This window comes from Brassica napus, chromosome C7 (genome assembly GCF_020379485.1).
Source record: "Brassica napus cultivar Da-Ae chromosome C7, Da-Ae, whole genome shotgun sequence".
Lineage (NCBI taxonomy): Eukaryota > Viridiplantae > Streptophyta > Magnoliopsida > Brassicales > Brassicaceae > Brassica > Brassica napus.
The window spans coordinates 24,052,955-24,080,656 of record NC_063450.1 but is presented as its reverse complement, the minus strand read 5'-3'; the positions used below and the strand labels follow the sequence as shown (position 1 = coordinate 24,080,656).

Sequence of the window (27,702 nt, the reverse complement as noted above, 5' to 3'; positions counted from 1 at the left end):
ATAGCCGTTTGAAAAGGGTAAAAATTTTGAAATTTTTTCTTTGTGACCGTTGGGATTAAATCGTATGAACCGAAAATCAATCTCAAAATACTGTAGTCAGTCAACCAAATTCTGTAAATTTTATAATATTTTATATAGGTGACCAAACATTTATATAATAACCATAATATAATAAACCAACAAATATCAATCGTATTATGGTGATATAAAAATTATAACATTAAATAAATTATGCGGCGGCACAGCCAAGCCAATAATTATTGTGTATTAACAATCAAAATTTATTATCGAGGCGACATACCGCCCGCATTAATATAGGTAAATAATAGTACATTAAAACAACCACTATAAATAATAAATAGTAATATAGGTGGTATACCGGCCATTATAATAGGGTATATATGATAGATATAAATTTTACTGAATCGCTGAGTGATCTTGCTGATAACGTGTTATAAAATAACTTAGAATTTTATTATATCGGGAAATTTAAATATGAGCGAAATTTTATACCCGTAGAAATGAGATAACACTGATATATGATAAATAAACGATAGAGAGAAGTTATTATAAAGAGGGATGAGGTGCGAGTTACAAATGATCAAAATCGATCGTTTAAACAGAAGTAAAAAGTTGAAGTTATTGTGCATGCATAGTGACAGTGGGCCCCACATTTGTTTACAAACTCAACAATTGAGGCGCCTATCTTCCTTCCTCCTATTCGTATTGCTGCGTTACTTGACTTTTGTAACATTTACATATTGATAGAGAAACAAATTAGTTGTTGTAAACGCATAACTTCTGGAGTCGCATGAGAAAGGCATAATGATGTAGTTGATTCTGAGCGGCGTAATGATGGTTGATATAACTTAACTCCAATAGACCCAACTTCCAAAAAAACTAATAGTTACTCTTTTTATATTTGAAAATTTGATTTAAGATTTTTTAATTTCATTTAAAATTATTTGTACACAAATTTACATATTTATATAAAAATTAATGTAAAAACATAAATTAAAAAGCTGCATGGAATAGACAAATGAGATGACGTAATAAAATGATGGTTGACGGAACTTAACTTCAATAGATTCAAGTTCCAAAAGACTAATAATTACTTTTTGATATTTTTAAAGTTAATATTTTAGATTTTTTCTTGTGTTCATTTAAAATAATTTGTAGATAGATTTACATGTTTATAGAAAAATATATTAGTTGTAAACACATAAATGATATAACTGCATGAGATAGATGAGATGACATAACAAATGATGGTTGAGAGAACTTAACTTTAATAGATTCAATTTTCAAGAAAACTAATAATTACTCTTTGGATATTTAAAAAGTTATATTCTAGATTTTTTCTTGTGCTCATTATAAATGATTTGTACATGGATTTACATTTTATAGAAAAAAAAATTAGTTGTAAGCACATAAATAATAAAACTACATGGGATATATGAGTTGACATAACAAATGATGGTCGTGAGAACTTAACTTCAATAAATTAAATTTCCAAAAACACTAATAATTACTTTTTTGATATTTAAAAAGTTATATTTTAAATTTTTTTTCTTGTGCTCATTATAAATGATTTGTATATGGATTTACCTTAGTTGTAAACACATAAATGATAAACCTACATAAAGTAGATAGATGAGATGAATAAATGATGGTTCAGAGAACTTAACTTCAATAAATTCAACTTCCAATAAGACTAATAATTACTCTTTTGATATTTTAAAATATAAAATTTTAGATTTTTTCTTGTGTTCATTTTAAATGATTTATACATAGATTTACATGTTTATAGACAAATAAATTAGTTGTAAACACATAAATAATAAACTGCATGGAATAGATAGATGAGCTAACATAACAAATGATGGTTGAGAGAACATAACATAAAAAAATTCAATTTCCAAGAAGACTAATAATTACTCTTTTGATATTTAAAAAATTTATATTCATGATTTTTTTCTTGTGCTTATTAGAAATGATTTGTACATGGATTTACATGTTTATAGAAAAATAAATTAATTGTAAACACATAAATGACAAAGCTGCATGAAATAGATAGATGAGATGACATAATAAATGATGGTTGAAGAAATTTAACTTCAATAAATTCAACTCTTAATAAGACTAATAATTACTCTTTTAATATTTTTAAAATTAATATTTTAGATTTTTTGTTTTGTTCATTTAAAATGATTTGTACATAGATTTACATGTTTATAGAAAAATATATTAGCTGTAAACACATAAATAATAAAACTCCATGGGATAGATGAGCTGACATAACAAATGACGGTTGAGAGAACTTAACTTCAATAAATTCAACTTCCAAGAACACCAATAATTACTCTTTTGATATTTAAAAAGTTATACTCTAGATTTTTTTTTTCTTGTGCTCACTATAAATGATTTGTACATGGATTTACATGTTTATAGTAAAATAAATTTGTTGTAAACACATAAATGATAAAGCTCCATGAAATAGTTAGATGAGATGACATAATAAATGATGCTCGAAAGGACTTAACTTCTATAAATTCAACTTCTAATAAGACTAATAATTACTCTTTTGATATTTTAAAAGTCAATATTTTAGATTTTTTCTTGTGCTCATTTAAAATGATTTGTACATAGATTTGCAAATTTATAGAAAAATAAATTAGTTGTAAACACGTAAATGATAAACTGCATGGAATAGATAGATGTGCTCACAAAAAAAAAGTAGATGGATTGACATAACAAATGATGGTTGAGAGAACTTAACTTCAATAGATTCAACTTCCAAGAAGACTAATAATTGTTTTTTTGATATTTAAAAAGTTAATATTCTAGATTTTTTCTTGTGCTTATTAGAAATGATTTGTACATGGATTTACATGTTTATACAAAAATAAATAGATGAGATGACTTAATAAATGATGGTGAGAGAACTTAACTTCAATATATTTAACTTTCATGAAGACTAATAGTTACATTTTTATTTAACAGTTTGATACTTTTTAAGAATTCTTGTGTTCACTAAAAATGACATCTACAAAGATTTACATGTTTATATAAAAATAAATTAGTTGTAAACACATAAATGATAAAGTTGCAAGACAGTGAAGATGGGAGAGGAGTTTTTATTCTTCTAGGATTTTCCAGATTTGTAGATTTGAAACAAAACAAACAATGTTATTCACCAAAATCACCCTTTCACGAAATTCGACTACAAAAAAGATATAGCTTTGACACGAGCCATCATGGGCTTCTACGTACTTTCCTCCATATCAAGCAACCATTTCAAAATATGACTATCTAATTACCAACATCATTTTGTATATACATAAATTACTCATACAAAAAGTAATTATTAGCCTTCTATGAAATTGAATTTATTGAAGTGAAGTTCTGCAACCATTTTTTATCATGTTTCATCTACAGCAGAAACATTTCATCCATCGTTTGTGCTGAACCTCAGTTTTCTAGTAGATCCCCAAGAACAAGACGAAGAAGCAAGTGTTTTGTAATTTGAGAGGCTTCTCTCTCTCTCGCTTTCTTCGGGGGAATCTATTTCATCATGTCTTGGTTCTGTGAATTTAAGATTTATCTAATTTGGTTTCAGAACCGGTACGAGTCCGGTTTGTATAAAACCAGCCCGCGTGATCATGTCCGATTTCAGTATATCTTATATCAGTACAGTACAGTACAGCACAGTTAGTGTTGTAACATGTCCGATTACATTTTAGTACGTTTTAGAAAATTTCAGTTTATAATTTGTTGACGGCCATTGGAAGCTCCATAAAAGAACTTTACTTCCACAATCGCTTAGTTATATCATCTTTGACGTTGTTCATTCACACCATTAGGCCCGGTTCATGCTCATTCTTGGTTATTAACCCCAATCATTCATTAAACCGGACCATTTTCTTTCGGTTTGAACATTCAGCTCTAGTTAGGCTGCCAACAAGACAAGAACGCCAGAGATTAGCACAAGTTCCATCTCACCTTCAGCTTCTGCACTGGCTCCCTTTATATGATTCTTACAGTAGAAGCCAGAAAATAGGTGGAATCATCAAAAAACATGAAAAAAACGTGGTTTTTATTCGGTAACAAGAACCAATGACTTCAAAATTGTATAAACTTGCACATTACATTACAAGAAAACAAACAGCTTAACTGAGACCTGAGGTACTTCATGCCATGTGTTTTAATTTCTTACCATTAGACATAGACCTTACCTTTGACGTATATATAATAAATGTTTGGAAGTATTTCCACTCCAATACATAGTGAATCAACCATCCTATATACACAATAATCATGATGAATATTTGAGTATATCAATGAGAAAGCTTGTATGAGATGATCAAGATGATGGCGAGGATGAGAGCCACGATGACCGAACCAACGATCCATTTGTTCCTCGTCATTCTTCTAGACATAGCAGTCAACACTTTCTTGCTCTTGTCAATGGCATCATCCACACCCTGAAGCTGTTTTCACCAAATCACAAAGAGTAAGCTTTTTTTCTCAACGAACCATTTCTGATAAGTTGTAAAATTGCTTTATATGGTACAAACCTTAGAGTGAGCGTGAAGGAGGGTTTGCCGTTGCTGACTGAGATTTTCAACAACTGAGATGCCAACCTCTTCTGTCTCCAGCATAAGTCTTCTACTCTCCCTGATTCTGTCGCTTGATTGGTCAAGCCTCTCCATTGACATTGCCAACCTCCCACTCTGATCAGCTGATACCTGGCAATAATGAAAAGCAGCATTAAACATCTCTGGCATCTAAGATGAAGATGAAGAGCAAGAACACTTCAGTTTACCGCATGCACATCCGCCATTCCAGATTCCATCAGTTCTTCACGTGTAGATTGGTTAGCATCTGGGGAAGACACTCGTTTGAATTCTTTCTTCAATTGGTTTAAATCAGATTTATACTCTCTTAGTTTAGAAAGGCACACAGCTTTAGCACTCGGCTGCAAACTTCTTGCCTCAAGATCCATTTTCCGGATCTACAAAAAGAAGTAGAAGCCATATTGCTTTAAAGACAAAAAGAAAAACAAGAGAAAGATTTAGTCATTAACAAAAATAAATGGAAATACCAAGACATCAGCTTCGTCCATTCCAGACTTAATCTCAACAAGCTTCTCCTTCTTCTCTTCTGCGAAAAACACATTACAATCAATCAAACCTCTACTCTAGTTTTATGGCAGCACAATCTCTAATGAACTGGAACATGTCTATGCAGCTACATAACATAATCCATTCTTGAACTAACAAAGTTTTCATCTTTCAGGCTCAACAATGACTTGAGATCTCAAATAAAACAAATATGAACAGAGTCCAAAACAAAGAGATTACATCATACACATCTCAACATTTCCGGATCCTACAGAGGTCGTCAAAAGTTCTATGCACTATAAAGTACAAGAAAGACAGTAAAAAGGAAGGAAGAACTAGGCAACTGAATAATAAACCAATGCAGCTATATGATTATCTCTCACCTAAATGAACTTTTCATCTTTAGTCTAAACAAATTACTCTCGATCCCTCCAACAAACGAGAAACCAAGCAATGAGATAAACATTCCCAGATGCTACAGAACTCGTCAGATCGTAAACAAGTCAAAGACGTTTAGTATAACAAAGATTAGGTTTTTAGAATAAGGAAACTCGAAGGTCGGATTAAAGAAAGAGTCAGGATCTGAATTATGTTTTATACCTCCGTGGGAGAGAAGCGAAGCAGAATGACATTTTCTGGAGAGATTGGTTGAGAGCTCGCAGTACTGTCGCTCGTACCCTTCAAATACCTCGCTCATCTTCCTTTCTCTTCGAGAAAATTCAATACTGATCTGATCAAAACGGATCCTTCCTTCTTTAGATTTTGAAACGGTGCGTTTCATTTGGCACGTGTAACCTTCTGTTTATTGAATTAAAGCGTGCAAATGTCTGTGAGAGACGAATCAAATCGAACCAAACCATTTTGGGAAAAACAACTAAAACGTAAGTAATTATTGCAACTTCTGCTGTTTGGACTTTGGAGGGTAGATTTGCAAGAAATTAAAGTTGGGAGGGTTTTATGGAAGAATAAACTTCAAAACAAACAACAGATATAATTATACAAATTGCAAAGTGATCTTGTTCGTTCTTTTTGTTTTGGTGAAGTGATCTTGTTCGTTTACAAGATCTAATCGGAAACTTTATTCTACAAGGTAAGAAGATCAACGGAAGAACAATGGCTTCTTTCTTATAGCTCGCTCTTGACCTTGGCATCCCCATTGGGTAACACACTTTGCGATTGTACCTGCCGTTTTGCTTCCTGAAAGTTATTTTTTCACCTTTGAGTTTACTGCTACAATATTAATCGAAGACAATCATAAGGAAGTGTATGGTAACAACTTACAGCGGCAGAAGCAGCACGGATCTCTCTATACTTATCAACTTCATCAGGGAAAGTCTCTTCAAGCTCCTCCAGTATATGTTTTCTCAAATCCTATTAACAAAAAAAAAAAGAGTAAAAGAGAATAAACATACCCAAGTTAAGACTCAGCAGAGAAGAGGGATCACCTTGAAAGCATCAGTCTTGCCCTTTGTAACTTGGTTTCTGGCTACGCAGCTATTAATAACATCCCTTGTAAACTCGTCCGGGTTCTTCCCATCATCAATCAAGCTAGTAAACAAAGCCACCAGTAACCATCAGAAACCAAAGCAAAGTTTTGCATAAAAAGGACATGATGCTCTCTCTCTCTCTCTCACCTAAGAACTTCCATGGGGACTTGAATGTTGCATTTCTCGGACAACTTAGTCATGCTATTCAGCTCCGACACGAGAGAATTGCTGCAAAGATACACACATTCTCATTAAAGCAATACCCTCAAAACTATAATCTTTATAGAACAGAGACTGATGCAAAAGAGGAAGTACAGGCGCTGGAGGAGATGAAGCTGAGAAGCAGGTGTGAAAGAAGAGACAGTAAGGTGTAACTGATGAAGGAGCCCCAAAGTCTTCTGAATCGAGTTTATGACTTGGTTTAGATTCTCCTTTGAATCTTCAGACGCAGTTGCAGTTCCATCATTGGTTTGATATCCCATCGTAGTTGTACCATTGCTCCCACCAATCCCTGCTGCGCTTGTGTTCTGTGCTGGATCCATCACAGCTGAGACACACACAAAAGATCCAAAGTGACCAAAGTGACACCTAGAAGCGCAATTTCCATCTCAAATCCGATTGAAATTCGTATGAAAGGCTCAAGATTTAAGCAATTTCAATCAATTTGAGGATTCCCAAATCAAGCGATAACCATTGGCATGGATCAAGATTCGTATCTTACCTGAATCAGAGATGGGTTTGGCGAGCGAATCAGCCAACGACAGAGAGACAGAGGGGTAGCGACTCTTCGGGTGAATTAGGGTTTAGTAAGGTGCTTCAACCGTGAGATTACGATACCAAGGGAGATGAACAGAGCACCGACGCAAGGGGTGAAGAAGATGATCCGTAACCCTAATTTCTAATTTTAATCATCGACGGACACACTATGAATTGCTGACGTGGCTTTTCCACTAGCTGCTGACGTAAATTGGATCGGGTTTGGTTGAGACAAGATTTTATTTCGGTTTAATGTCCAATTAAATGGTTAATTGGTAAATAGTAAATGAAATAAAATCGAGCTTATGTGCTACGAAATGAGTTTTTGTTTTGAAGTTCCAATTCAGAGATGAGTTTCGAATTTCTTTTTTTAGAGATTTAGCATGGCGTCTTAGTTTATTCAAGCTGTTCAAACTCATGAATAGATATGCTCGATGAGTCTATTCACTACAGAGATCTCATGTTTCGAATAGATATGCCTCATCTAACAATAGGGATTTTACCCACAGTCATTTGAAAATCTTAGATTAATGTCTGTCTAACAAAACAATTCGGTTTAGTGGAGAGGAGAGTTGTTGGTAGTATTACACTGAAGATAATTCTCCTTTTCCACACGCTTAAACTTTAAAAAAATCAAAGAAAGACAGCGCAGAGCCTTGAATAACCAATGAACAGAGCAATAGTCATCCTCATTAGCGTATCTTTCTCTCATGGTTAGTACTGAAACGCACGTTGCCGATGTGACGATGGATTCTCGTCGGGAAGATTGAGTATTTGCTGAATCTGGTGATGAGCCTGCAAAATTGTTTACAATGTTCAGCCAACAACAACCATTATCAAAGCAAATAACTAGAAGAGAATGCAGACTAGTTTAATAGTGATTTTCTCATTCTAACTGAATTGTTACTGAGCAAGATACTACTCTTAGAACTTACCAGCTTGATACGCCCTTTGATCTGCGCAATAACTTTAGTTACCTCTTCTAATTGTCTGTAAAAACAAAAACAAAAACAAAACCAACATTTATCCACTATGATGCATTCGACCAGACAACTCATTGGTCGTAAACAATGATTCAACCATGCTTTCCCTAAAATTAACCCACAAGTATGATAACACCAATGCGACAAGGTTGTGGATAGAACAGCCCCAAGGCTTGAAGAGGCGACAAACATAATTTCAGAAAAACAGCATTTGGAATAAAAAACAAGGCGGTATCATACTTCTTAACTAGTTCCTCCCTTTTTGGAATATAGTCAAGAGCTTCTTGCCGGGTGAACTCCACATAGAAACCGAGCCCTACATCCATGAATATGTGCCTTGTATCTAGCCTGAACTCAAAACAGACACCCAAACCAAGTGTAAACGAAATCAGAAGTCAGACTGGTCTATACCATCTCCCAATTTTTTATTACAAACATTTTTCTGTTCAGTAATACATGACTAGCCTCTAACATACAGAACACAGTGAAAGTACACTACTTGAATGCACAAGAGTTTAGTACGGAGACAGTGCATGACATTTACTCAGATGCCGACTTGACTAAGATGAAAAGAAAGAACCAGAGCTATAAGTGACTTACACTTCAGCTTGCATGTAAACTTCTGAACCGAGGTTGACCATGGTTTTGAGACTATTTACACCATTTTTCTCCAGAGTTTCTAGGTTTTTCCGCAAGTCAGAGCTGGAGTGGGAGTAGCCGTTAAGGAAAAGAAGAACTTCAAACTAAATTGGTGAACGAGTACACCAAGAACAGTTCTTCTGGATTACAAGAAACTCAAACTAAGTGAAAGACTGAATGGGTATTTGAATCCGTCTGCTAAAACAAGGGAGAAACTAAAAACATTAAGGATAGCTTAACGAGATGGCAGCATTTGGAGAATCAAGAGTCTTTCCTATACAAAAAAGGATACAGTTCTTTTTGCTCTTCAAAAATCTTGTCCCTGCAAAACCAACAAAATGAAGAGACATAATGAGTAATATTATTCAAAAAGAGACTACAAAAGGAATAGAATGCAACGAAGACAAGCTAACCTAACCCTCTAACATCATAGATACAATTTTAAATCTGGATATGAAAAAGGAGGCAAATTTAAATTACCGTGAAGCAATTGTTTGTAGAAGCTTCTGTTTAAGACCTTTATCGATGATTTCCTCCAACAACTGCAAGTCCTTTTGACGTCCCTCGTCCATTACTGCAACATGACCAAACCATATAAAGCTTGAGGCTTTACCCAAGGTAGACATTGACTCAGGCTAAAATAAAAGTATAGAATATTGAGTTGCTCGTTTCAAAGTCAAGAATCGCCAAACAGTCAATATCTAAGTACATATCCAGAGAGAATGCATGAAAACTTTGGAAGCATTACATCGAACACGTGGTGAACACTCCAAGAGAGAAACACAATTACATAGTTCAACTCCAAATATGAGAATCAAACAGGCCTCTAAGCCAAAAATCTATTAAAGGAACATTCAATTTGAGAAACCTAAGTCAATAAGCGATTAATTCAGAAAGTACAGAGAACAGCAAAGGTCCAATATGTTTCGAACTCACTGGCAAGGTGATGATAAATGTCTGGACACGACCAAAAGACGGCGTTCAGTGGAGACAGCGAAGTTAAACTATGCTGATGGTGTGGCGGTGGGTGACGGCGAGTGGCGAGTGGCGACGGTGAACGAGATAATGTGGTTTTGCAATTTGAACGAGTACTATTTAAACCGGGGTTTGCGATAACCAAAAACGAATATTGATGTTTTAACTTCAAGTCCTTTTACAATAATTACGTTTTCACAAAAAACCCCACATACTTTCAAAATTACTATTTAACCCAAAGCTTTTCCGGACAAGAGACTACAAAACACTAAGTATGAACCAACTTGAGCATTGAGCTGCTATGATCTTTCAAATCATGTAAACGTAGCAATATATATCCCCTGTATATTAATATGGTAGCATTACAACATATTTTCGTAGCCATGTGTCATCACGAGAATGATTCTTAGAATTGTTAAAAAAATAAGTTGGTCTATATAAACATATATTATGCTTTTTATTAAACTACCTATCAAATTAATTAGTAGTGTACAAAAGAATATATTTTCTTTCCTTAAATAAAAGCTACAGAATTACCTAATATGGTTAACATATATACGACAATTAATGATTATGAATAATACATATTTGATAACAATTTTTCTAACATCTCTTTTTTTTGTTTAATTTTATACTATTTAAAAAATTAAACAATCACATTAATCATATAATAAAAAAATTTAGATTTTTTCTTATATGTTATATTTTGAATTTTTTAAAACGACTATAAATTACTAAAAAAAGGTAAAAGTCTCACATTGAAAATTTTGTGATCAATAGTTTAACTTTTTTTGTTCAAGCAAAATACAAATGATCATATATCGTAGGGGTAGGCGTTCGGATACACGTTCGGGTTCGTATCAGGTATTTCAGTATAAAGTTATAGAACCCATTCAGGTATTTTTATATTTCGAATCGGGTTCGGGTATTTTATGTTCGGGTTCGGATATTTTGGGTTGGGTTCAGATATTTAAATTTTGAAGAAAAAATAAATAAATTATTCATTGTTTTATTTTTTTGTCTTTAAACTATATTTTAACTTAACTGGTTTTCTGATTTTTAAAAGACTAAACTATTAATAGATTAGAAAGACACAAATTTAGTTGTTGTTTTGAAAATTTAGATGCAATTTTTGTTAATGCAAGCAACAAGAGCTTGATATGTATTTTAAATGAGTAGCAAATGATTTTGTCCATAATTATATGTATATTATCTAATTTTGAGCAATAATCATCATTAATATAAATATTTTGAATAAAATGAGAGAAGTAAACTAGAAATATAGGGTTAAGTATACTTATGTTTGGTTATCTTTGGATATCCATTCGGGTTCGGATTTCGGATTCAGATATTACATGAACTGGTCAAATAAGTAATTTGTTTTGTTGTTCTTGAATTAGATGATTTTTAGACCGAGCTGATGAATATATACTTGACAAACATTTATATTTCGAGTCTGCACTTATATTCTATAACAGCTTGATATATTAGATTTGAACACTAATCTGTTAATATAGTTTTCCAGTGATTTTTTTTTCAAAATTTTGATTCTTAGATATGTATCTGGAGTGAAACTAATTTTTACAGATGTCTTTTTTTTTTAAATTGACACTTATGTAATTCACTGAATTCATAGAACAAGTTAAAAAAAACTTAACTCATATCAATGAAATAAAGACGAGAACGAAAGCACAATTTTATAGAGGTAGAAAATAAAATCACTTATGGAGAGTCAATAGTAAACAAATCGAGAGTAGAAAACCTAATCCCTTTTTGTCATTATATAATCGATGTTGCCTATTTAGTTTTGGTGATTTGTGTTAGCCACAAAGCTTAATTTTTTTTTTATATATGAAGTCTTAAAAATAATTAAAATGAGACGTAATACGTTAACTATTCAACAACGATGATATATTTAAGAGACCAACATTTGTATTTGTCATTATATAATCGATAAAAATTGTAGCATTGCAAAATGTTAAAACTATTTAATAAATAAACATTATTATAAAAACTCACCCCGCGCATGCGCGCAGGTTATCACCTAGTATATATATATAACACAAAACTTTGAAAATGCATGAAGGTTTTTTCATTGGTATACATCTTCAAAAAACAGATATTGGCAGCCAACTTGAACCAAGGAACATCAACAAACCAACTTCAACTTGCTCTTTGATCATATCACTAGCTCTCACCAACGCTCCTGCCCCTGAAATAACTTCAAGAACAGAGACCACGCCTGCGGTGTTGCAGATTATAATGGAGTTGGCCAAAGCAACAGAGAATGCTAACCCGACTAAGACAGCTCCCTTAACATTTGAAGTCTGGAGAGAAGCCGAGAGCAGAGAAGGAGCTGCAGATTGCTACGAGGAGACGCAGAAGAAGTGAATCAAGCAACAAAAAGAATGCAAATCCACATGTAAGTGAACACAACTCGTCTTCGTAGCTTCTGCAACAACCAAGACCTTGCTTATTTCCACTGAGTGAACCATTGCTGTTTTAGACAAAAGAGACAGTGATGTGATGAACATAGGGAAACACATCGGTGATGAGACAGCTGTTTCAGCGAATTTCTAACAAGAGTGTTTAACAAATGGCTGCAAAGGGAGAACCACTTGACTTCGCCACTAAAAGCAAACATTGTAATTTAACGTCCTGATGAAGTTTCAAAACAAGATAGGCTTGAGTTCTTATTGACACAGAAATGAACTAACTAAATAGCTCAGTGGAGCTTTATTAAAAGGCAAAATAGAAATGGAAAGTAAGAAGATTTAAGTTGTCACCAAGAACAAATAGACTTCGATTTATATCATTAAATGTAAAGGAGAGAGAGCTGCTTCACAGGCAACTCTCTTAGTTACAAGACAAGTTCTCATAAGACTCTATTTATACTCAAGCTACTTGTAATGAAACCCTAGAACATATGGGCTTGTGGACTTGATGCATTGGGCTTTAATACTCCCCCGCAAACTTAGCGGCGGGTGAACACGAAGCTGCTGAGTTTGAATGCACAACCTGATTACTTTAGCAACATCAAGATCAGAAGTTGGATGTACTTGTAGAAGACTAGTTGGTGATGATATGTGTAGCAAGTCTTGGACATTTGAACTGAAGGTAGAATAGAGCTGATAAGAGCAGAGCATATTTTCTTCTTCAAAGCTATATACAGCTTCATGTTGGCCTATACTTGTAGAGCTTTATAAACTATCTCAGAGGTATGTGTGGCCATAACTTGATATGCACTTGTAAAGCTAAAGTAACTCTCTCAGAGGTATCTTTTGCACTTGTAGAATTATCATAAACTTTCTCAGAGGTGCTTCTTACCATTCCTATAGGGTAGATACTTGTAGAGCTTCCAAACTCTCTCAGAGATACTCCTTTTATAAACTTAAACTAAAAAATCGCCCACTATCGGTGACCACAATGTAAACGTATCAAACACCATGCTCCTTCTTTTGCTTACTACACGGTAGCCTACAACATAAGAACTCTTCTAACGGTTTGCAGCCAATCTTGCTCTTACTGTCTTCTTTCTTAACCCAACTACTGTTTTCAGTCAACCACAAACTCAATGATTCTTCATAAAATAACTCTATCTTAAGCATTTCATCAAGCATCTTGTGTGCATTCAACAAACCAGAAACTTTCAGCCATGAATCCCATCATTATCAAGCCAAATCAGCTTCCTTCAGCCTAGTTTCTCAATCCCAGACTTAGTCTAAACTAATCAGCAACAGAACACCACCAAACCAAGCGACCGAAATATTCTTCCATCTCTATCAAGCAACAATTATATCTCATGTTCTGTTTCAGTAGAAAATACAGAAACATTACCAATGTTTACGCATAAACCTTGATAGAGTGGCATGTGATAATGATGTTGTGAAGAAGAAAACTCATCTGTGGTGGGCATTATCCAACTTCTGTTTGTTAAGTCTTCACGTCCTCACAACGAACACCCGTAAACCGACTGAACATTTCTTACAACTTCTGTTGATGGTTAATACAAAACTTTGTTAATAGGAAAGAACGTGTCATGATTAATAATAACATTGACCTTCATCTGGCTAATGTTCTTGTATAAACACAACTTTCATGAACAACATAACCAAGCACATCGTAATAATAAGCAAAAAGGGATTTAAGAATCTCATAGGAAAAGATACCGTGATTAAAACAAGAAACTTTAAAACAATCCAAAACCAATAATAGATAATGGTTGTCTTGAAACAAGAAACACAACACAAATGATCTAAATTAGAAAAAGGAAAAACAAGTTTTTGTTCTTATAACATGGACCACTGGTAATAAGATTATCCCTCTCTGTGTAAAGAGAATGGGTTTTACTTGCCACCACCAACTTCCTTGACGGCACAGATCTGCTCCTCTCCCATGGAAGACATGACAGACACCACAACATCCTTTCCCTCCTCGAATCCACTCTTCATCTGCGGATCACAAAATAAATTCAATAACACAATCTCAAAAGTGAAAACAATTCACATATGTATGTAAGAAAGGCCAAGAAGTTAACCAGAGCGCTCAGATTATCATCGGTGGGAAGCTTGAGGTCATCCTTAGTGCCACCACTGTCGGTCAAAAGGCTAACCTGTAAACATGAACAAACAAAGCTATGAGAAATGAGAGAAGTGCGAAAAAAAAGAAAAAAAAAAGCTTGGAGTGATGAGAGATACATACAAAGCCATCCTCAGAGATATCAATCAACTGGTAGTCAATACGGTTCACATGGGGAACCTGACACACAAGAATAAACAAATCAGAATCAGATCACAACAAGATCTAACGTCAAATCAACTCGAATCTAGTAAAAAGTTAGTCTTTTTGTTATACTTACATCACAATTGTGGGAAGAGGGAACAATATCCTCGAGCTTCTTAGCAGTGAAGATGTCAATAGCAACAAAGTGACACTTTGCGTGACCGTGCTTCCCAGTCTTCGAAGTCGAAACCTCAACAACCTACCAATCCCAAAAAAAAGAGATATACTTTCGATCAAATCACAAACAAAATCTCTTAGATCCACACGATCTGATTATTCCCTAGAAAACCTAATCAACGGAGATCTAAAAAAATCATGATAAGGAGGAGATGGAAATGAAACCTTGCAGGGACGGCCCTTGATGACGATGTGACCACCCTTGCGGATGTTACCAGCCTGCTGAGGGTAGGTTTTGGAAGCTCCGGCGTCGCTGGACTCGAAGTGGTGCTCTTCGTCAGACATGTTTCACTAATTTAGGTTTGTGGGAAGGAAGAATGGGTACGATAACCTAGAACTCCTTTTTTATACGGAGGATCGCAGGCTTTTCTAGGGTTGCGCTTTTGGGCTCTAAACAGAGCCCATCTAGAAACTTATAAGGCCTGATCCAGATTTATTAACCCATAGGATATTTCTCGCTATCAGTTAGTTTTATAAACAGGTTTGGGTCATTAGAGCTGGGAGTTTTTTTTTTTTTTTTTTGTTATTATGCTTTTTTTAAAACAACATCATGGTTGATTAATAGTTGGATAAGGTTAACTGATTTTTTTTTCCTGATACAACACTACTTTTATTTTTAATGTTCAAATCAGTGCCGTGCGAAGAGACATAGGGGCCTAAAGCGAGATAATTTTTTTTTGTTTACATAACTTTATGAGTATTATATTTAAAATGAAATAATTCAAAATAACTTATTTTTGCCACATGGATTAAAAATTAGAAAATAAAAAAGTGATACACAAAGTATAGAATGTAAAAATTTTGATTAATTTATATTGGTTCATTGAAAATTTTCACCAAATTATCATAGTATATAAAATGGGATGGAAAATATTAAATTAGTAACATAAAAATGAAGGTTAAAATTGTTTATTAAAATGATGATACTTTTAAGAATATTTGAATCTCTAAAACTAAGTTACTATATAAGATGTTTACATATTTTTACATTTACTTATATTCAATGAAAATGATACAAAATATATATAACTAGATAATAATAGATAAGACCTTAAAAATCAACAAAATTGCATCAAATTTTATTTCGGTGATTTTTTCAGCAAATCATTCTAATTTGCATGGGATAGAACTTAGAAATTGATGACTTTAAAAAATAATTACACTACAAGAAAACGTGCCCATAACAACGAACATTTACGACGAAAATATTTCGTCGTAAATTTACATGGTGTTTACAACGCAGTTACGAGGAATTCATCTTTCGTCGTAAACGCCATGTAAATTTACGACGAATAGTTTTCGTCGTAAAATCCATGTATGTTTACGACGAATGTACATGGAATGAGAAATACGTCGTAATCATTACATCGACATTACAACGAAACATGTTACCGTTATATTTAGGTGAAAACGTGTATTCAATGTGCTTTAGCTTACCTAATTTCGTCGTAAAGTCGTTGTAAATATTATGTTAAAAGTAAAATATTCCTTGTAAAATCGATGTTATATTTCAACTACCCAACTCGAAAATTTCTCTATATATATGTCATTTCCCACAACTCTCTTCCTCACAACACACAAACGGGAGAAAAAAAAAAATCAGAAAAAAAATCAGAAAAAAAAAAAGATTTCAAAAAAAAATCTAAGAAAAAAATGGCCGGTGGCGGTAGTATTTACGAGTTACGGAGTTGGATGTATTTGCACAAAGATTCCGACGGGAGGATGACGAACACATTTCTGAGCGGGCTAGAGACATTCATGCACCAGGCGGGCTGTACACCGATGACACTGGAAAGCGGTAAGATGTTCTGCCCCTGTCGAAAATGCAAGAATTCAAAATTTGCACGTAGTGAAACTATATGGAAGCATTTAGTAAACAGAGGATTTACACCACAGTACTACATTTGGTATCAACATGGAGAGGGTTATGGGGGAAATGAAGCTAGTAGTAGTAATAATAATTTTGAGGATGGTCATCATAGTGAAGAACCGAATCATTTGCATAATGAATATAATTATCATCAAGATCATGATAGGGTTCAAGATATGATTAGTGATGCATTTTTAGAAACAACTACAACAATAGCTGATGGAACTGGAAATGTAGAATAACCTAATTTGGATGCAAAAAGGTTTTATGAAATGCTAGATGCTGCAAATCAACCAATCTACACTGGTTGTAGAGAAGGTCTCTCTAAATTGTCTATAGCAGCTAGGATGATGAATATTAAAACGGATCATAATTTACCTGAGAATTGCATGGATGCATGGGCGGAGTTGTTTAAAGAGTATTTGCCAGAAGACAACGTGTCTGCTGAATCTTATTATGAGATTCAGAAATTGGTTTATAGTCTTGGGTTGCCTTCGGAGATGATTGATGTTTGCATCGACAACTGCATGATCTACTGGAAAGAAGATGACAAGTTAGAAGAGTGTCGATTCTGCAAAAAACCACGATTCAAACCGCAAGGCCGTGGGAGGAATAGGGTACCGTACCAAAGGATGTGGCACCTACCAATTACAGACAGATTGAAAAGATTATATCAATCTGAGAGGACTGCTGCGTCGATGAGGTGGCATGCGGAACATGTCCAGAGAGATGGTGAGGTTGCACATCCATCAGACGCAAGAGCATGGAAACATTTCAACAAAGTACACGCAGATTTTGCTACAAATATTCGAAATGTCTATCTTGGGTTATGCACCGATGGATTTAGCCCATTTGGAATGTCTGATAGACAATATTCTTTGTGGCCAGTCATTCTTACGCCGTACAATTTACCGCCGGATACGTGCATGGAACAAGAATTCCCTATTTTTGACCATATTAATCCCTGGGCCGAAGCATCCAAAACGGTCTCTTGATGTTTTTCTTCAACCGTTGATAGAAGAGCTAAAGCAATTGTGGTCAGAAGGGGTGAGGACGTACGATTGTTACCTGAAAAACAATTTTACGATGCGAGCAGTTCTGCTGTGGACGATAAGTGATTTCCCTGCTTATGGGATGTTGTCTGGCTGGACAACACATGGAAGATTATCTTGTTCATATTGTCTTGGATCGACGGATGCTTTTCAACTGAAGAATGGTAGGAAGAGTTGTTGGTTTGATTGTCATCGTCGCTTTCTTCCACTTGCCCATCCGTATAGAAGAAATAAGACATTGTTTCGGCACAAAAAAATTGTCAGAGACGGTCCTCCTCCATATCTCACCGGCCAGCAGATCGAAGCAGACATTGATTATTACGGAGGTCAGGAAACAGTTAAAGTTGGAGGAAATTGGCATGTTCCTGGAAATATGCCTGATGGGTATGGTGTGTCTCACAATTGGCATAAGAAGAGTATATTTTGGGAGCTACCCTATTGGAAGGATCTTCTCTTACGCCACAATCTGGATGTCATGCATATTGAGAAGAACTTTTTTGAGAACATCATGAATACATTACTTAACGTCCCTGGGAAGACAAAAGATAACAAAAAGTCAAGGATGGACTTACCTGATATTTGCTCAAGAAGTGAGTTACATATCAAGAGCAATGGAAACGTTCATGTTCCCATCTTCCGGTTGTCATCAGAAGCCAAAACAACCTTGTTTGACTGGGTTGCATCAGAAGTTAAGTTTCCTGATGGTTATGTTTCAAATCTGTCAAGATGTGTTGAACGAGGTCAAAAGTTCTCCGGAATGAAGAGTCATGATTGTCATGTGTTTATGCAACGACTACTTCCATTTGCTTTTGCCGAGCTCCTTCCAGCAAATGTCCATGAAGCACTTGCAGGTAATTATAATTTTATAATATATATACATATGTTATGAAATGTTATTAATTTGATTACTTTTGCAATATACAGCCATCGGCGCTTTTTTCAGAGATCTTAGCACACGTACGTTCAAGGAAGAAGTCATCGAACAACTTCATCATAACATTCCGATCATATTGTGCAACCTGGAGAAGATATTTTCTCCTTCATTTTTTGACGTCATGGAGCATCTAGTTGTCCACCTACCGTATGAAGCATTGCTTCGTGGACCTGTTCACAACGGATGGATGTATCCGTATGAGCGACAGATGAAACATTTGAAGGGGAAAGCAAGAAATCTTGCAAAGGTGGAAGGTTCAATAGTTGCGGGGAGTTTGACAGCCGAAACATCTAACTTCACATCATACTACTTTGCTCCAACTGTTCGTACGAGGAAAAGAGTTCCTAGAAGATATGATGATGGTGGAGTACCGACATCATATCCAATTGATGGTGTTCCTGACATTTTCTGCGAAATTGCACGGTTTGGTGGTAAAACGAAAGAAGTATGGTGGTCATGTGAAGAGGATAAACATAGTGCCCACACTTATATTCTGCTCAACTGCGAGGATGCAGTGACCCGTTACTTTGAAAGGTAAATATTTTTGTGAATGTTAATTATATGAATTGAAGTTAATTATGTATGACTTGATTATTTGTTTAATTTGCAGCATGTTTGTATCTCAAGTTGAAGAAGCAATACCAGGAATATCTGCAACTGATGTGGACACACGTAAAGATAAGCACTTTGTTAAGTGGTTAAAATCACAGGTACGTAGTATATCTCATACATTGATTAATTAAGTAAGTGTTTTGATACTTCAATATTAATTAAGAATAACTGCTTTTTGCAGGTTGATTATGACGATCCTTATTATCCCGTATGGTTTCACGAATTGGTTCAAGGTCCAGTTGCAAAGGTCACCACATCACCTATGTATTTCACACGAGGATTTATCTTTCACACATACGAGTATGGGAGACATCGGGCAACGAGTAACTATGGAATATGTGTGAAAGGTGAAACAGACTTTTACGGGATCTTGCAGGAGATTATTGAAGTGGAATTTCCGGGGTTATTGAAGCTAAAATGCGTCCTCTTCAAATGTGAATGGTTCGATCCTGTTGTGAACCGAGGGATTTGGTATATCAAATTTGGTGTTGTGGATGTCAATTTTGGGAGAAGATACAACAAATTTGAGCCTTTCATTTTAGCTTCACAAGCCGAGCAAGTTAGCTTCCTTCCTTATCCTCGGCTTCGAACTTCCGGGATAAACTGGTTTGCTGCTATCAAAATTACACCTCGTGGACGCATTGTCGCTGGAGAAGAACCGCCCTTGCAAGATGAAGACGTTATCAATGAAGTTGAGGTACCAGAACAACCAACTGATGAAATCCTTTTAATCGACCCGCAAAACTTTCAATATGAAGATATTCCCGAAGATGCGACAGATGAAGCACGTGAAGACGAGTTTGAGAGAAGCGACGATGATGATTGTAATGATAGTGATGAGAACGAAAATGATTTAGAGTGATGTAATATTGATGAGAACGAAAACGATTTAGAGTGATGTAATATATGTAACAAATGTTGTATTTCTCTATTGTAATGTATGTTTAAAGAAATATTGTTTTTTTACCATCCTAATGTATGTGTAACAAATGTTGTTTTATATAATATGTATTTCTTTAGTTTTTAAAAAATTATTTGGAGTTTTAGGGTTTTAGAGTTTAAGTTGGAGAAAGAGCACAAAGTAGTAGAGAAGAGATATGATGTTAGATGATATTTGACTTTGGGGTTTAGGGATTTCATTCTCGGTGTTTAGGGTTAAGCGTTGTAAAATCGCCGTAAATGGTTATCTATTCCACGTAATTTCGTCGTAAATGAAAAAACGCGGGCCTGGTAACTTCGTCGTAAACGTGGGCCTGGTAAATTCGTCGTAAACCAACGTTTCGACATAATTTCGTCGTAAATCGAAAAACGCGGGCCTGGTAAATTCGTCGTAAATGAAAAAAAGCGGGCCTGGTAACTTCGTCGTAATATTACGTCTTGTTTACGACGAATCCTTTTCTATATATCGAGACGCCGAGACGAGGCTTCCTCGTTCATTCCTCCCAAACTCCTCTCCTCTTCTTCTAAGGTACATTCTCTTTCCTCCTTTTTTTTTTAAAGTTAGTTTAGGTTATTAATTAGTTAGGTAACTAGTTTAGGTGATTAGTTAGATGACGGAATACTATAGTTTAGGTGATTAGTTAGGTAACGGAATAATTTTTTAATTATGTCGTCATAATTGATTAAATTTATTTAATTTTTTTTAGATGGCTCATAGAAGGAAACCAGCAGCACCTACTTATGCCCAGTTGTTTGGCGATGGTTCCGATACATCTTCTTCCGGTCCATCGTCTTCCGATGCAGTTCCAGACTCTCAGACTTCTCAGAGAGTTTTTTCGAGTCCTCCTCTTCCACCGCAGATGCCTCCACCTCCTCCTCCAGCGGCTGCACCTGAGCCTGTCCCAGAAGGTGCAGTTCATCCGGATTTGCGTGTGCCTTCATATGCTCCCTTCGCGAGATATACGGTGGAGGATTTGCTTGCCCAGCCTGGACGGGAGGGTTTGGATGTTCTAGACCCCGATAGACCCCGAGGAACTTATTGGTAAGTTATAAATTTTAATTACATTAAAATTAAATTAATTTTTATTTTCTAACGGTTAAAGTGTAATTTTTTCAGGTTTGGGGCTAACAACCGTGTTAGCCGGAGCGTTTCGGCGACGATTAAGGGTTACTACGACGGGGCATACCCGAACTGGAGCAAGACACTAAATCACGTTAAGATCACGTGGTTTAAATGTTTTGCGGTAAGATTTTTAAATTTAATTAAATTTTCACTTTTAAATATATATATATATATATTTAATATTTATTATTAATTCTAATTTTTTTTAAAAAATTTTATGTTTCAGCAAAAGTGGCATTGGTCTTTAGGAATCACCGAGAGGGTGAAGGCGGAATTCGTTGCAAAGGCAAAGATACGCCTCTGCAACACAGTCTTTGATTGGAAGGACAAGTGGGAGATCTACGGGTACGAGGGAAAGCCCACTGAGCTCACGACGGATGTGTGGGATGGCCTCATCGCCTATTGGGAGCACCCCTCTTCGATCAGAAAGGTCAATTCGTGCTCGGCTTCTCGAAGGACGAAGGATAAAGATGGTCATTTGCCCATGCTTCACAGAATCGGACAAAAACCTCATGCAGAAGTCCGTCTAGAAGCTGTAAGTTTTGTTTTAAATATATATATTAAAAAATCAGACAAAAACCTCATGCAGAAGTCCGTCTAGGAGCTGTAAGTTTTGTTTTAAATATATATTTTAAAATATATAAATTAATATAATTTATAATATTTAATTTAAATTTGTTTTTGTAGTTCGAGAAGACGGGAGTCTTACCTTCTCTGTCTGACCTATTCAAGATGACTCACGCCACATCCGACGGAGTTTTTGTGGATCATGCATCTGAGAAACTCTTCCAAACAGTGGCTGGTCGGATTGAAGAACGGGAGACGCAACTAACCCAGGAGTCTCCCGATGGATTACCAGTCACATTGTCCACCGAAGAGGTCGACAGAATCTTCGAAGAGGTACAATTTAAAATTTTTGTTTACATTATTTTAAATATTTTAACATAATTAACTATATTAATATATGTTTTGATTTTATAGGTGGCTTTTAAAAAGAAGGGACGGATAGTCGGTATAGGCTCTGTTAACGAAGTTGCAAGGGCAACTTCGTCATACACTTCGAGACGGGATGAAGAGACTGCTCAGATGAAGGTTCGAATGGATAGCCAGCATGTTCGTTTAGACTCTCTTGATGATTTGCTAGACGTGATGGCCGTGGGAAACCCGGTTATGCAGAGAATGTTGAGTGAGAGACGTGCCGCTCTTGGAATGCCACCACGAGATCCCCAAGAGTCCGATCCAACCCGTCAACAGCCGAGCAACCCCACCAACTACTTCGAGAATATGTAGTTTTTTTTTCTTTGTGTTTGTATTATGAATTTAAATATTATTGTATGACTTTTTAAAATATGTTTTCCAATTTCATATTTCGTTTTAAAATTTAAATTATTTTAAATTCTGAATATTAAATATAAATTAAAATTTATTATATACTAATTAATAATAATATAATAAGAAACGATGTAAACTCCTCGTAAACATTACATAGAGTTTACATCGAATGTTTACCAGTGATTAACATCAAAATATTTACGAGGGTTTTACATCGAAATGTTTACGAGTGATTTACAACGAAAGTATTTACGTGGGCTTTACGACGAATGCTTACGTGTCGTTTACGACGAATCCTTTCCCTGTGCTTTACGAGGAATATATTTTGTCGTAAACGTAACGAGTCGTTTACGACGAAACCTCCGTTACGACGGACGTTTAACAACGAAACGTCTTTCGACGTTAATTCGTCGTAACACCCCGTTTATGACGAATTTACAACGAATACTGCCCTAGTAAAAAATATGTTTTCTTGTAGTGTTAAAGTCTCTAGTATTTTAATTAAAACAAATTATAACAAAAAATGGTTTCAAACACAAAACTGAATCTCAAATCTAGTAAAAATCTAACTAATTATATTTACTAAATACAAAAAAAAAATAGAAATTAGGGGCCCAACATTTTGACATTATTCAAATAATGTATCAACGGAAAAATGTTACTACTATTAAATATTCTAGTGCTCTGCTAAATTGCAATATTGTTTTTAACCAAGTGATTACCATGTTTTTATAATTTATATGGCCTTATTTTGGAAGGTAAGGTCTATATCCCAAGAAACATTAAAATGCGGTTTCTCAAACTTTTGCAGAATAAAACATGGAAAATTAGATGTTGTCAAGTTTCTTTGTATCTCAACTCTCAACATTAAACACAAGTAATGTTGGTTACTTTTTAACCAGCTCCTTCAACACAACGAGTCAGGAAATATTTCAAACTATCAACATAATTTTATACGGAGTAACGCGAGAGGCTTTCCAGGGTTGTTGTTTAAGACTGTTAAAAGACTTAAACCATTTACAGTTGGTCCGAACTATAAAAAATTATAAAATTTTGACCCTAATTTGTTATGCATATGATATTAGATTAAATTGTCTTCGTCTTGTATTTACTAAAGTGACATATCTGGTTAGACATAATTTATTTTGTTAAAGTGATCTTTTTTTTATTAAATGAATGAAAATTTATTCAGTCAAAAGTTTTTGTTTTCTATTTAAAAATGTGTTTAAAAATGTGTTCAAATAAATGAGATAAATGTTTTAAATTAAAGGTTCTCCTACTCTACTAACGTGCATTATTGTTCTTAATCATGCCATTAAGACTTCTTCCAACATGTTATTACATTTTTTTCTTAGAGAAAATAGTATGTTCGTCATTGTATTGTCAATAAAATGTACATCACGAACTACATGTGTTAGAGTCTCACACTGTCACTATGTCATTATCGATTCTTTTCTCTCCATAAGCTTTGAACTATATCTTTAAAGGCCCCGGCCCTATCTCACAAAAAAAAAAAAGGTATGGTTTAAAATTTTACCCGATATGAACTAAACGAGACGTTGTTCCATTCGGTTGTGTATTTATCCTTTAGTATTACACATGATGATGTAGGATGAAAATATGAAAGTACAAATTGGTAGCTTGGGAGTTGAGATTCTAACATGAAGTTAGACTTGATGAATTGGATGATAACCTGTTGTGACGGACATGAGAAGGAACATATGCGGAAACAAATGAATAAAAACGATGTAACTACGACACAGATATTTAACGTGGTTCACCCCTAGGACTATGTCCACGGGAAAAGAGAGATCTTATTATTGGAGGCGATACTGAGCTTACAAAGTGCAAGTTTATGGTTACTTCGAATACAAGATATATATAGTAGCATCTCGCATCTAAAACCCTAGACTATACGGACTCATGGGCCTAAGCCCACGATCAGATGTAACATCCATAATAACTTGATGCAACGCTCTTGATGCAACCGAGTCGGTATGATGTACGTGATGTAACATCCATCGCCTAGATGTAACATCCATCGCCTAGATGTAACATCCAGATTCAAGGCATATCAACAAATCTCCACCTTGACTTGAATCCTCCCAATAACAGATGTACCAGATGCACCTTCAAGTGCCAGATGTACCAAATGCGTGTCTCTGCGCCAGATGTACCAGATGCGCCATCAGCACCAAATGTACCAGATGCACTTTCAAGTGCCAGATGCGCCATCAACGCCAAATTAATGTAACAGATGTGTTCTTCAACGCCAAATGTACTATCACTCTCTTTGTCTCAGATGTCCCTTCGGACAAGATGTGTTGCTATCACGAACCAGACGTCCTTTAACGGCAAGATGCTCAACTAGAGCCAGACGTTCATCATCAGCCGGATGTCCCAACAGACTAGACGCCCCAATGGGTCAGATGTCCCAAAGGATCAGACGCCCCAACGGACCAGATGCCCCAACGGGCCAGACGCCCCAACGGGCCAGATGTCCCAACGGGCCAGATGCCCCAACGGGCCAGATGCCCCAACATGCCAGATGCCCCAACGGGCTAAACCATATACATGGTGAGATGAACATTTGAAATGCACAAAGTACTGATAGATTCACCTGAAGACATCACGAACCTTGTCAACAACTCATTAATATAGGCCTTCTGTGACAAGAACAACTCCTTCTCCCTATCTCTGAAGATCTCCATCCCTAGAATCTTCTTTGCTGCACCCAAGTCCTTCATCTCAACTTCAGAACCCAGAAGCTCCAGCTTCTCGATGTCACACTTCTCCTCAGCTATCATCATGTCATCCACGTCGAGTACCAAACCGATGAACGTCGCATCCTTAAACTTACTCACGTAAACACACCAATCATAAGGACTTCTGATGTAGCTCAACTTGATTATATAGCTGTCGAATCTCTTGTACCATCGTCTGAGAGACTGCTTAAATCCACAAAGTGACTTCTGAAGCGTACACACATAGTCATCCTTTCCAGGAACTCGACAACCATCTGGCTGAGTCATGTATATCTCCTCTAGCTCTCCATGAAGAAACATTGTCTTCACATCAAATTGCTCAAGCTCCAAGTCCTGACGTGCTACCAGCGGTAGCAACACTCTGATGAAAGTATCTCTGACCACAAGTGAGAACATCTCATTGTAGTATACTCTCTCTCTCTGACTGAACCCTCTTGCAACAACCCGATCTTAATACTTAATTCTTTCTGCCGATGATGCTTCAACCTTAATCTTGAAGACCCACTTGCATGTAACATCCCTTCACCCCGATGGTAATGTGACCAGATCCCATATATGATTCTTTTGATGAGACTCCACATCTCTCGTTGCAACATGTCGTTTCTCAGACTCGGGACTAGAAACAGCTTCCATGTAAGTGGATGACGCATCCACTTCCTCTGCAACCTGAAGTGCATAACCCACCATATCATCAAAGTGATATTTCTCTGGTGGCCTGACATCAACCCTTCTTGGTCGATCTTTCACGATGCTATGCTCTGTAGCATCAAGCGGTTGAATCTTCGTAGACTCCAACTGAACATCTTCTACACGCTCCTCTTGATTTTTTTTGTGTGCATGCACATTGATCACTTCATGATCATCTTGCAGCTCCACCTGTTTATCAGTGCTACCCTTTTATGCTTCTGAAATGGACCCTGAGCTTCTAACCATAGATGCTTCATTGAAGACACCGTTCCTGCTTAGAACCATTCGATTTTTTGATGGAGACCAGACCATGTATCCCTTGATTCCATCACCGTAGCCCATAAACACTCTTAAAAGTGAATATTCAGCAAATATACCTGACCACACCTCAGAAAGTATCTTGCACTCGATGCATGTGTGGGGACAAAAATTTATCAAGTAGCAAGCCGTGTTAACTGCTTAAGCCCAAAGACGCTTCTCCAAACCAGCACTCGAGAGCATGCACATCGCTCTCTAGCATTATCTGGTTTATCCATTTTGCAACACCATCCCGCTGTGGTGTTCCCCTGTCTGTAAGATGCTTGGCAGATGTTGCATCCTTACAAAACTGTTTAAACTCTTCCGAGCAGAGTTCCAAACCAATATCAGAATGAAGCATATCTTGCTTCGACAGATGTTGCATCCCACGCTCTCCCATATGTCCAAGCCTCATATGTCATAGCTTAGTCATATCTTCCTCTGGGATCTCTGGTGATGCAACATTTGCTGAACCGGTAACCGTTGTACCCTTCAGTAAATACAGAGTACCGTTCATGAAACCATTCAGAACCACATCAGAACCCCTGTAGACATTCAAAACTCCATCGCCACCCGAATATTTGAACCCTTTCCTGTCCAGAAGACTCACGGATCGTCATTGATGGAACATGCCTAACCTTGTTCAATGTGCAGAATCTACCATAATGTGTCCTGAGCTTGATTGAGCCGATCCCAACAATCTTGCAGACAAAGTTGTTTGCCATCTTAGTCTTGCTGTCAAGTACCTATGTGTACTCTGAAAACCACTCTCTCCTCGGTGTCATATGGTAGGATGCTCCCGTATCAAGAAGCCACACATCAGAAGAGTGTGTGTGTCCGTGCACAACAAGAGCGATGTCATCGTTAGACTTGGTTTCATCCTCGGCTACTGCAACAGACCCAAACTGCTGCTCCTTCATCTTGGGACAGTCTGACTTCCAATGTCTCTTCTCTTTGCAATAGTTGCAAATATCAGATGCTTTAGGACCTCTTGGAAACGACTTCCTATCTTTCGAAGTCCTTATGTTCCCATGTCCCTTCACACCACTGATAAACAACCTCGATGCTTGATTGTCGGTCGTTGAGTTGGATGCCTTATGGCGTAATTCCTGAGTATGAAACACTGACCTTACTTCTTCCAGTTTCATTGTATTTTTGCCAATAATGAA

The 27,702-nt window shown here is 36.0% G+C and overlaps 4 protein-coding genes across 4 annotated transcripts; all 4 read right to left on the bottom strand.

Annotated features, from left to right (window-relative positions):
* Positions 1-4,079: 4,079 nt before the first annotated feature.
* Positions 4,080-5,979, bottom strand: LOC106425558 (vesicle transport v-SNARE 12). Its single transcript, XM_013866294.3, has 5 exons — positions 5,724-5,979; positions 5,105-5,163; positions 4,826-5,014; positions 4,578-4,748; positions 4,080-4,490 (listed from the first exon to the last, which is right to left on the bottom strand). Exons 1-5 carry the CDS (start codon positions 5,902-5,904, stop codon positions 4,338-4,340), a joined length of 753 nt encoding a protein of 250 aa, XP_013721748.2. The 5' UTR covers positions 5,905-5,979; the 3' UTR covers positions 4,080-4,337.
* A 102-nt stretch (positions 5,980-6,081) lies between these two features.
* Positions 6,082-7,580, bottom strand: LOC106425555 (mediator of RNA polymerase II transcription subunit 10b). Its single transcript, XM_013866288.3, has 6 exons — positions 7,332-7,580; positions 6,926-7,157; positions 6,758-6,838; positions 6,569-6,671; positions 6,405-6,494; positions 6,082-6,320 (listed from the first exon to the last, which is right to left on the bottom strand). The coding sequence occupies exons 2-6, from the start codon at positions 7,150-7,152 to the stop codon at positions 6,249-6,251; spliced, it is 573 nt and encodes a 190-aa protein (XP_013721742.1). The 5' UTR covers positions 7,153-7,157; positions 7,332-7,580; the 3' UTR covers positions 6,082-6,248.
* Positions 7,581-7,875: 295 nt separating this feature from the next.
* LOC106425590 (protein UXT homolog) lies at positions 7,876-10,111 on the bottom strand. Its single transcript, XM_013866315.3, has 7 exons — positions 9,925-10,111; positions 9,469-9,562; positions 9,281-9,310; positions 8,950-9,051; positions 8,590-8,697; positions 8,302-8,356; positions 7,876-8,161 (listed from the first exon to the last, which is right to left on the bottom strand). Exons 2-7 carry the CDS (start codon positions 9,558-9,560, stop codon positions 8,081-8,083), a joined length of 468 nt encoding a protein of 155 aa, XP_013721769.1. The 5' UTR covers positions 9,561-9,562; positions 9,925-10,111; the 3' UTR covers positions 7,876-8,080.
* A 3,978-nt stretch (positions 10,112-14,089) lies between these two features.
* Positions 14,090-15,273, bottom strand: LOC106425610 (eukaryotic translation initiation factor 5A-2). Its single transcript, XM_013866330.2, has 5 exons — positions 15,088-15,273; positions 14,822-14,944; positions 14,665-14,721; positions 14,501-14,575; positions 14,090-14,414 (listed from the first exon to the last, which is right to left on the bottom strand). The coding sequence occupies exons 1-5, from the start codon at positions 15,205-15,207 to the stop codon at positions 14,310-14,312; spliced, it is 480 nt and encodes a 159-aa protein (XP_013721784.1). The 5' UTR covers positions 15,208-15,273; the 3' UTR covers positions 14,090-14,309.
* Between the last annotated feature and the right edge of the window lie 12,429 nt (positions 15,274-27,702).

What these genes read in the sequence shown, in the direction of transcription:
- LOC106425555 (XM_013866288.3), bottom strand. Translation starts at nt 7,152, where the DNA reads ATGGATCCAGCACAGAACACAAGCGCAGCAGGGATTGGTGGGAGCAAT. An exon ending in CTTCATCTCCTCCAGCGCCT is followed by an intron (nt 6,839 to 6,925) that starts GTACTTCCTCTT and finishes GTATCTTTGCAG; the next exon opens with CAATTCTCTCGTGTCGGAGC. An exon ending in GTCCCCATGGAAGTTCTTAG is followed by an intron (nt 6,672 to 6,757) that starts GTGAGAGAGAGA and finishes TTTGTTTACTAG; the next exon opens with CTTGATTGATGATGGGAAGA.
- LOC106425610 (XM_013866330.2), bottom strand. Translation starts at nt 15,207, where the DNA reads ATGTCTGACGAAGAGCACCACTTCGAGTCCAGCGACGCCGGAGCTTCC. An exon ending in TCAAGGGCCGTCCCTGCAAG is followed by an intron (nt 14,945 to 15,087) that starts GTTTCATTTCCA and finishes TGGGATTGGTAG; the next exon opens with GTTGTTGAGGTTTCGACTTC. An exon ending in ATGATAATCTGAGCGCTCTG is followed by an intron (nt 14,415 to 14,500) that starts GTTAACTTCTTG and finishes TGTGATCCGCAG; the next exon opens with ATGAAGAGTGGATTCGAGGA.
- LOC106425590 (XM_013866315.3), bottom strand. Translation starts at nt 9,560, where the DNA reads ATGGACGAGGGACGTCAAAAGGACTTGCAGTTGTTGGAGGAAATCATC. An exon ending in GTTTACATGCAAGCTGAAGT is followed by an intron (nt 8,698 to 8,949) that starts GTAAGTCACTTA and finishes TTTTGAGTTCAG; the next exon opens with GCTAGATACAAGGCACATAT. An exon ending in TCAAAGGGCGTATCAAGCTG is followed by an intron (nt 8,162 to 8,301) that starts GTAAGTTCTAAG and finishes ACAATTTTGCAG; the next exon opens with GCTCATCACCAGATTCAGCA.
- LOC106425558 (XM_013866294.3), bottom strand. Translation starts at nt 5,904, where the DNA reads ATGAAACGCACCGTTTCAAAATCTAAAGAAGGAAGGATCCGTTTTGAT. An exon ending in TTCGCTTCTCTCCCACGGAG is followed by an intron (nt 5,164 to 5,723) that starts GTATAAAACATA and finishes TGTTTTTCGCAG; the next exon opens with AAGAGAAGAAGGAGAAGCTT. An exon ending in TGGACGAAGCTGATGTCTTG is followed by an intron (nt 5,015 to 5,104) that starts GTATTTCCATTT and finishes TTCTTTTTGTAG; the next exon opens with ATCCGGAAAATGGATCTTGA.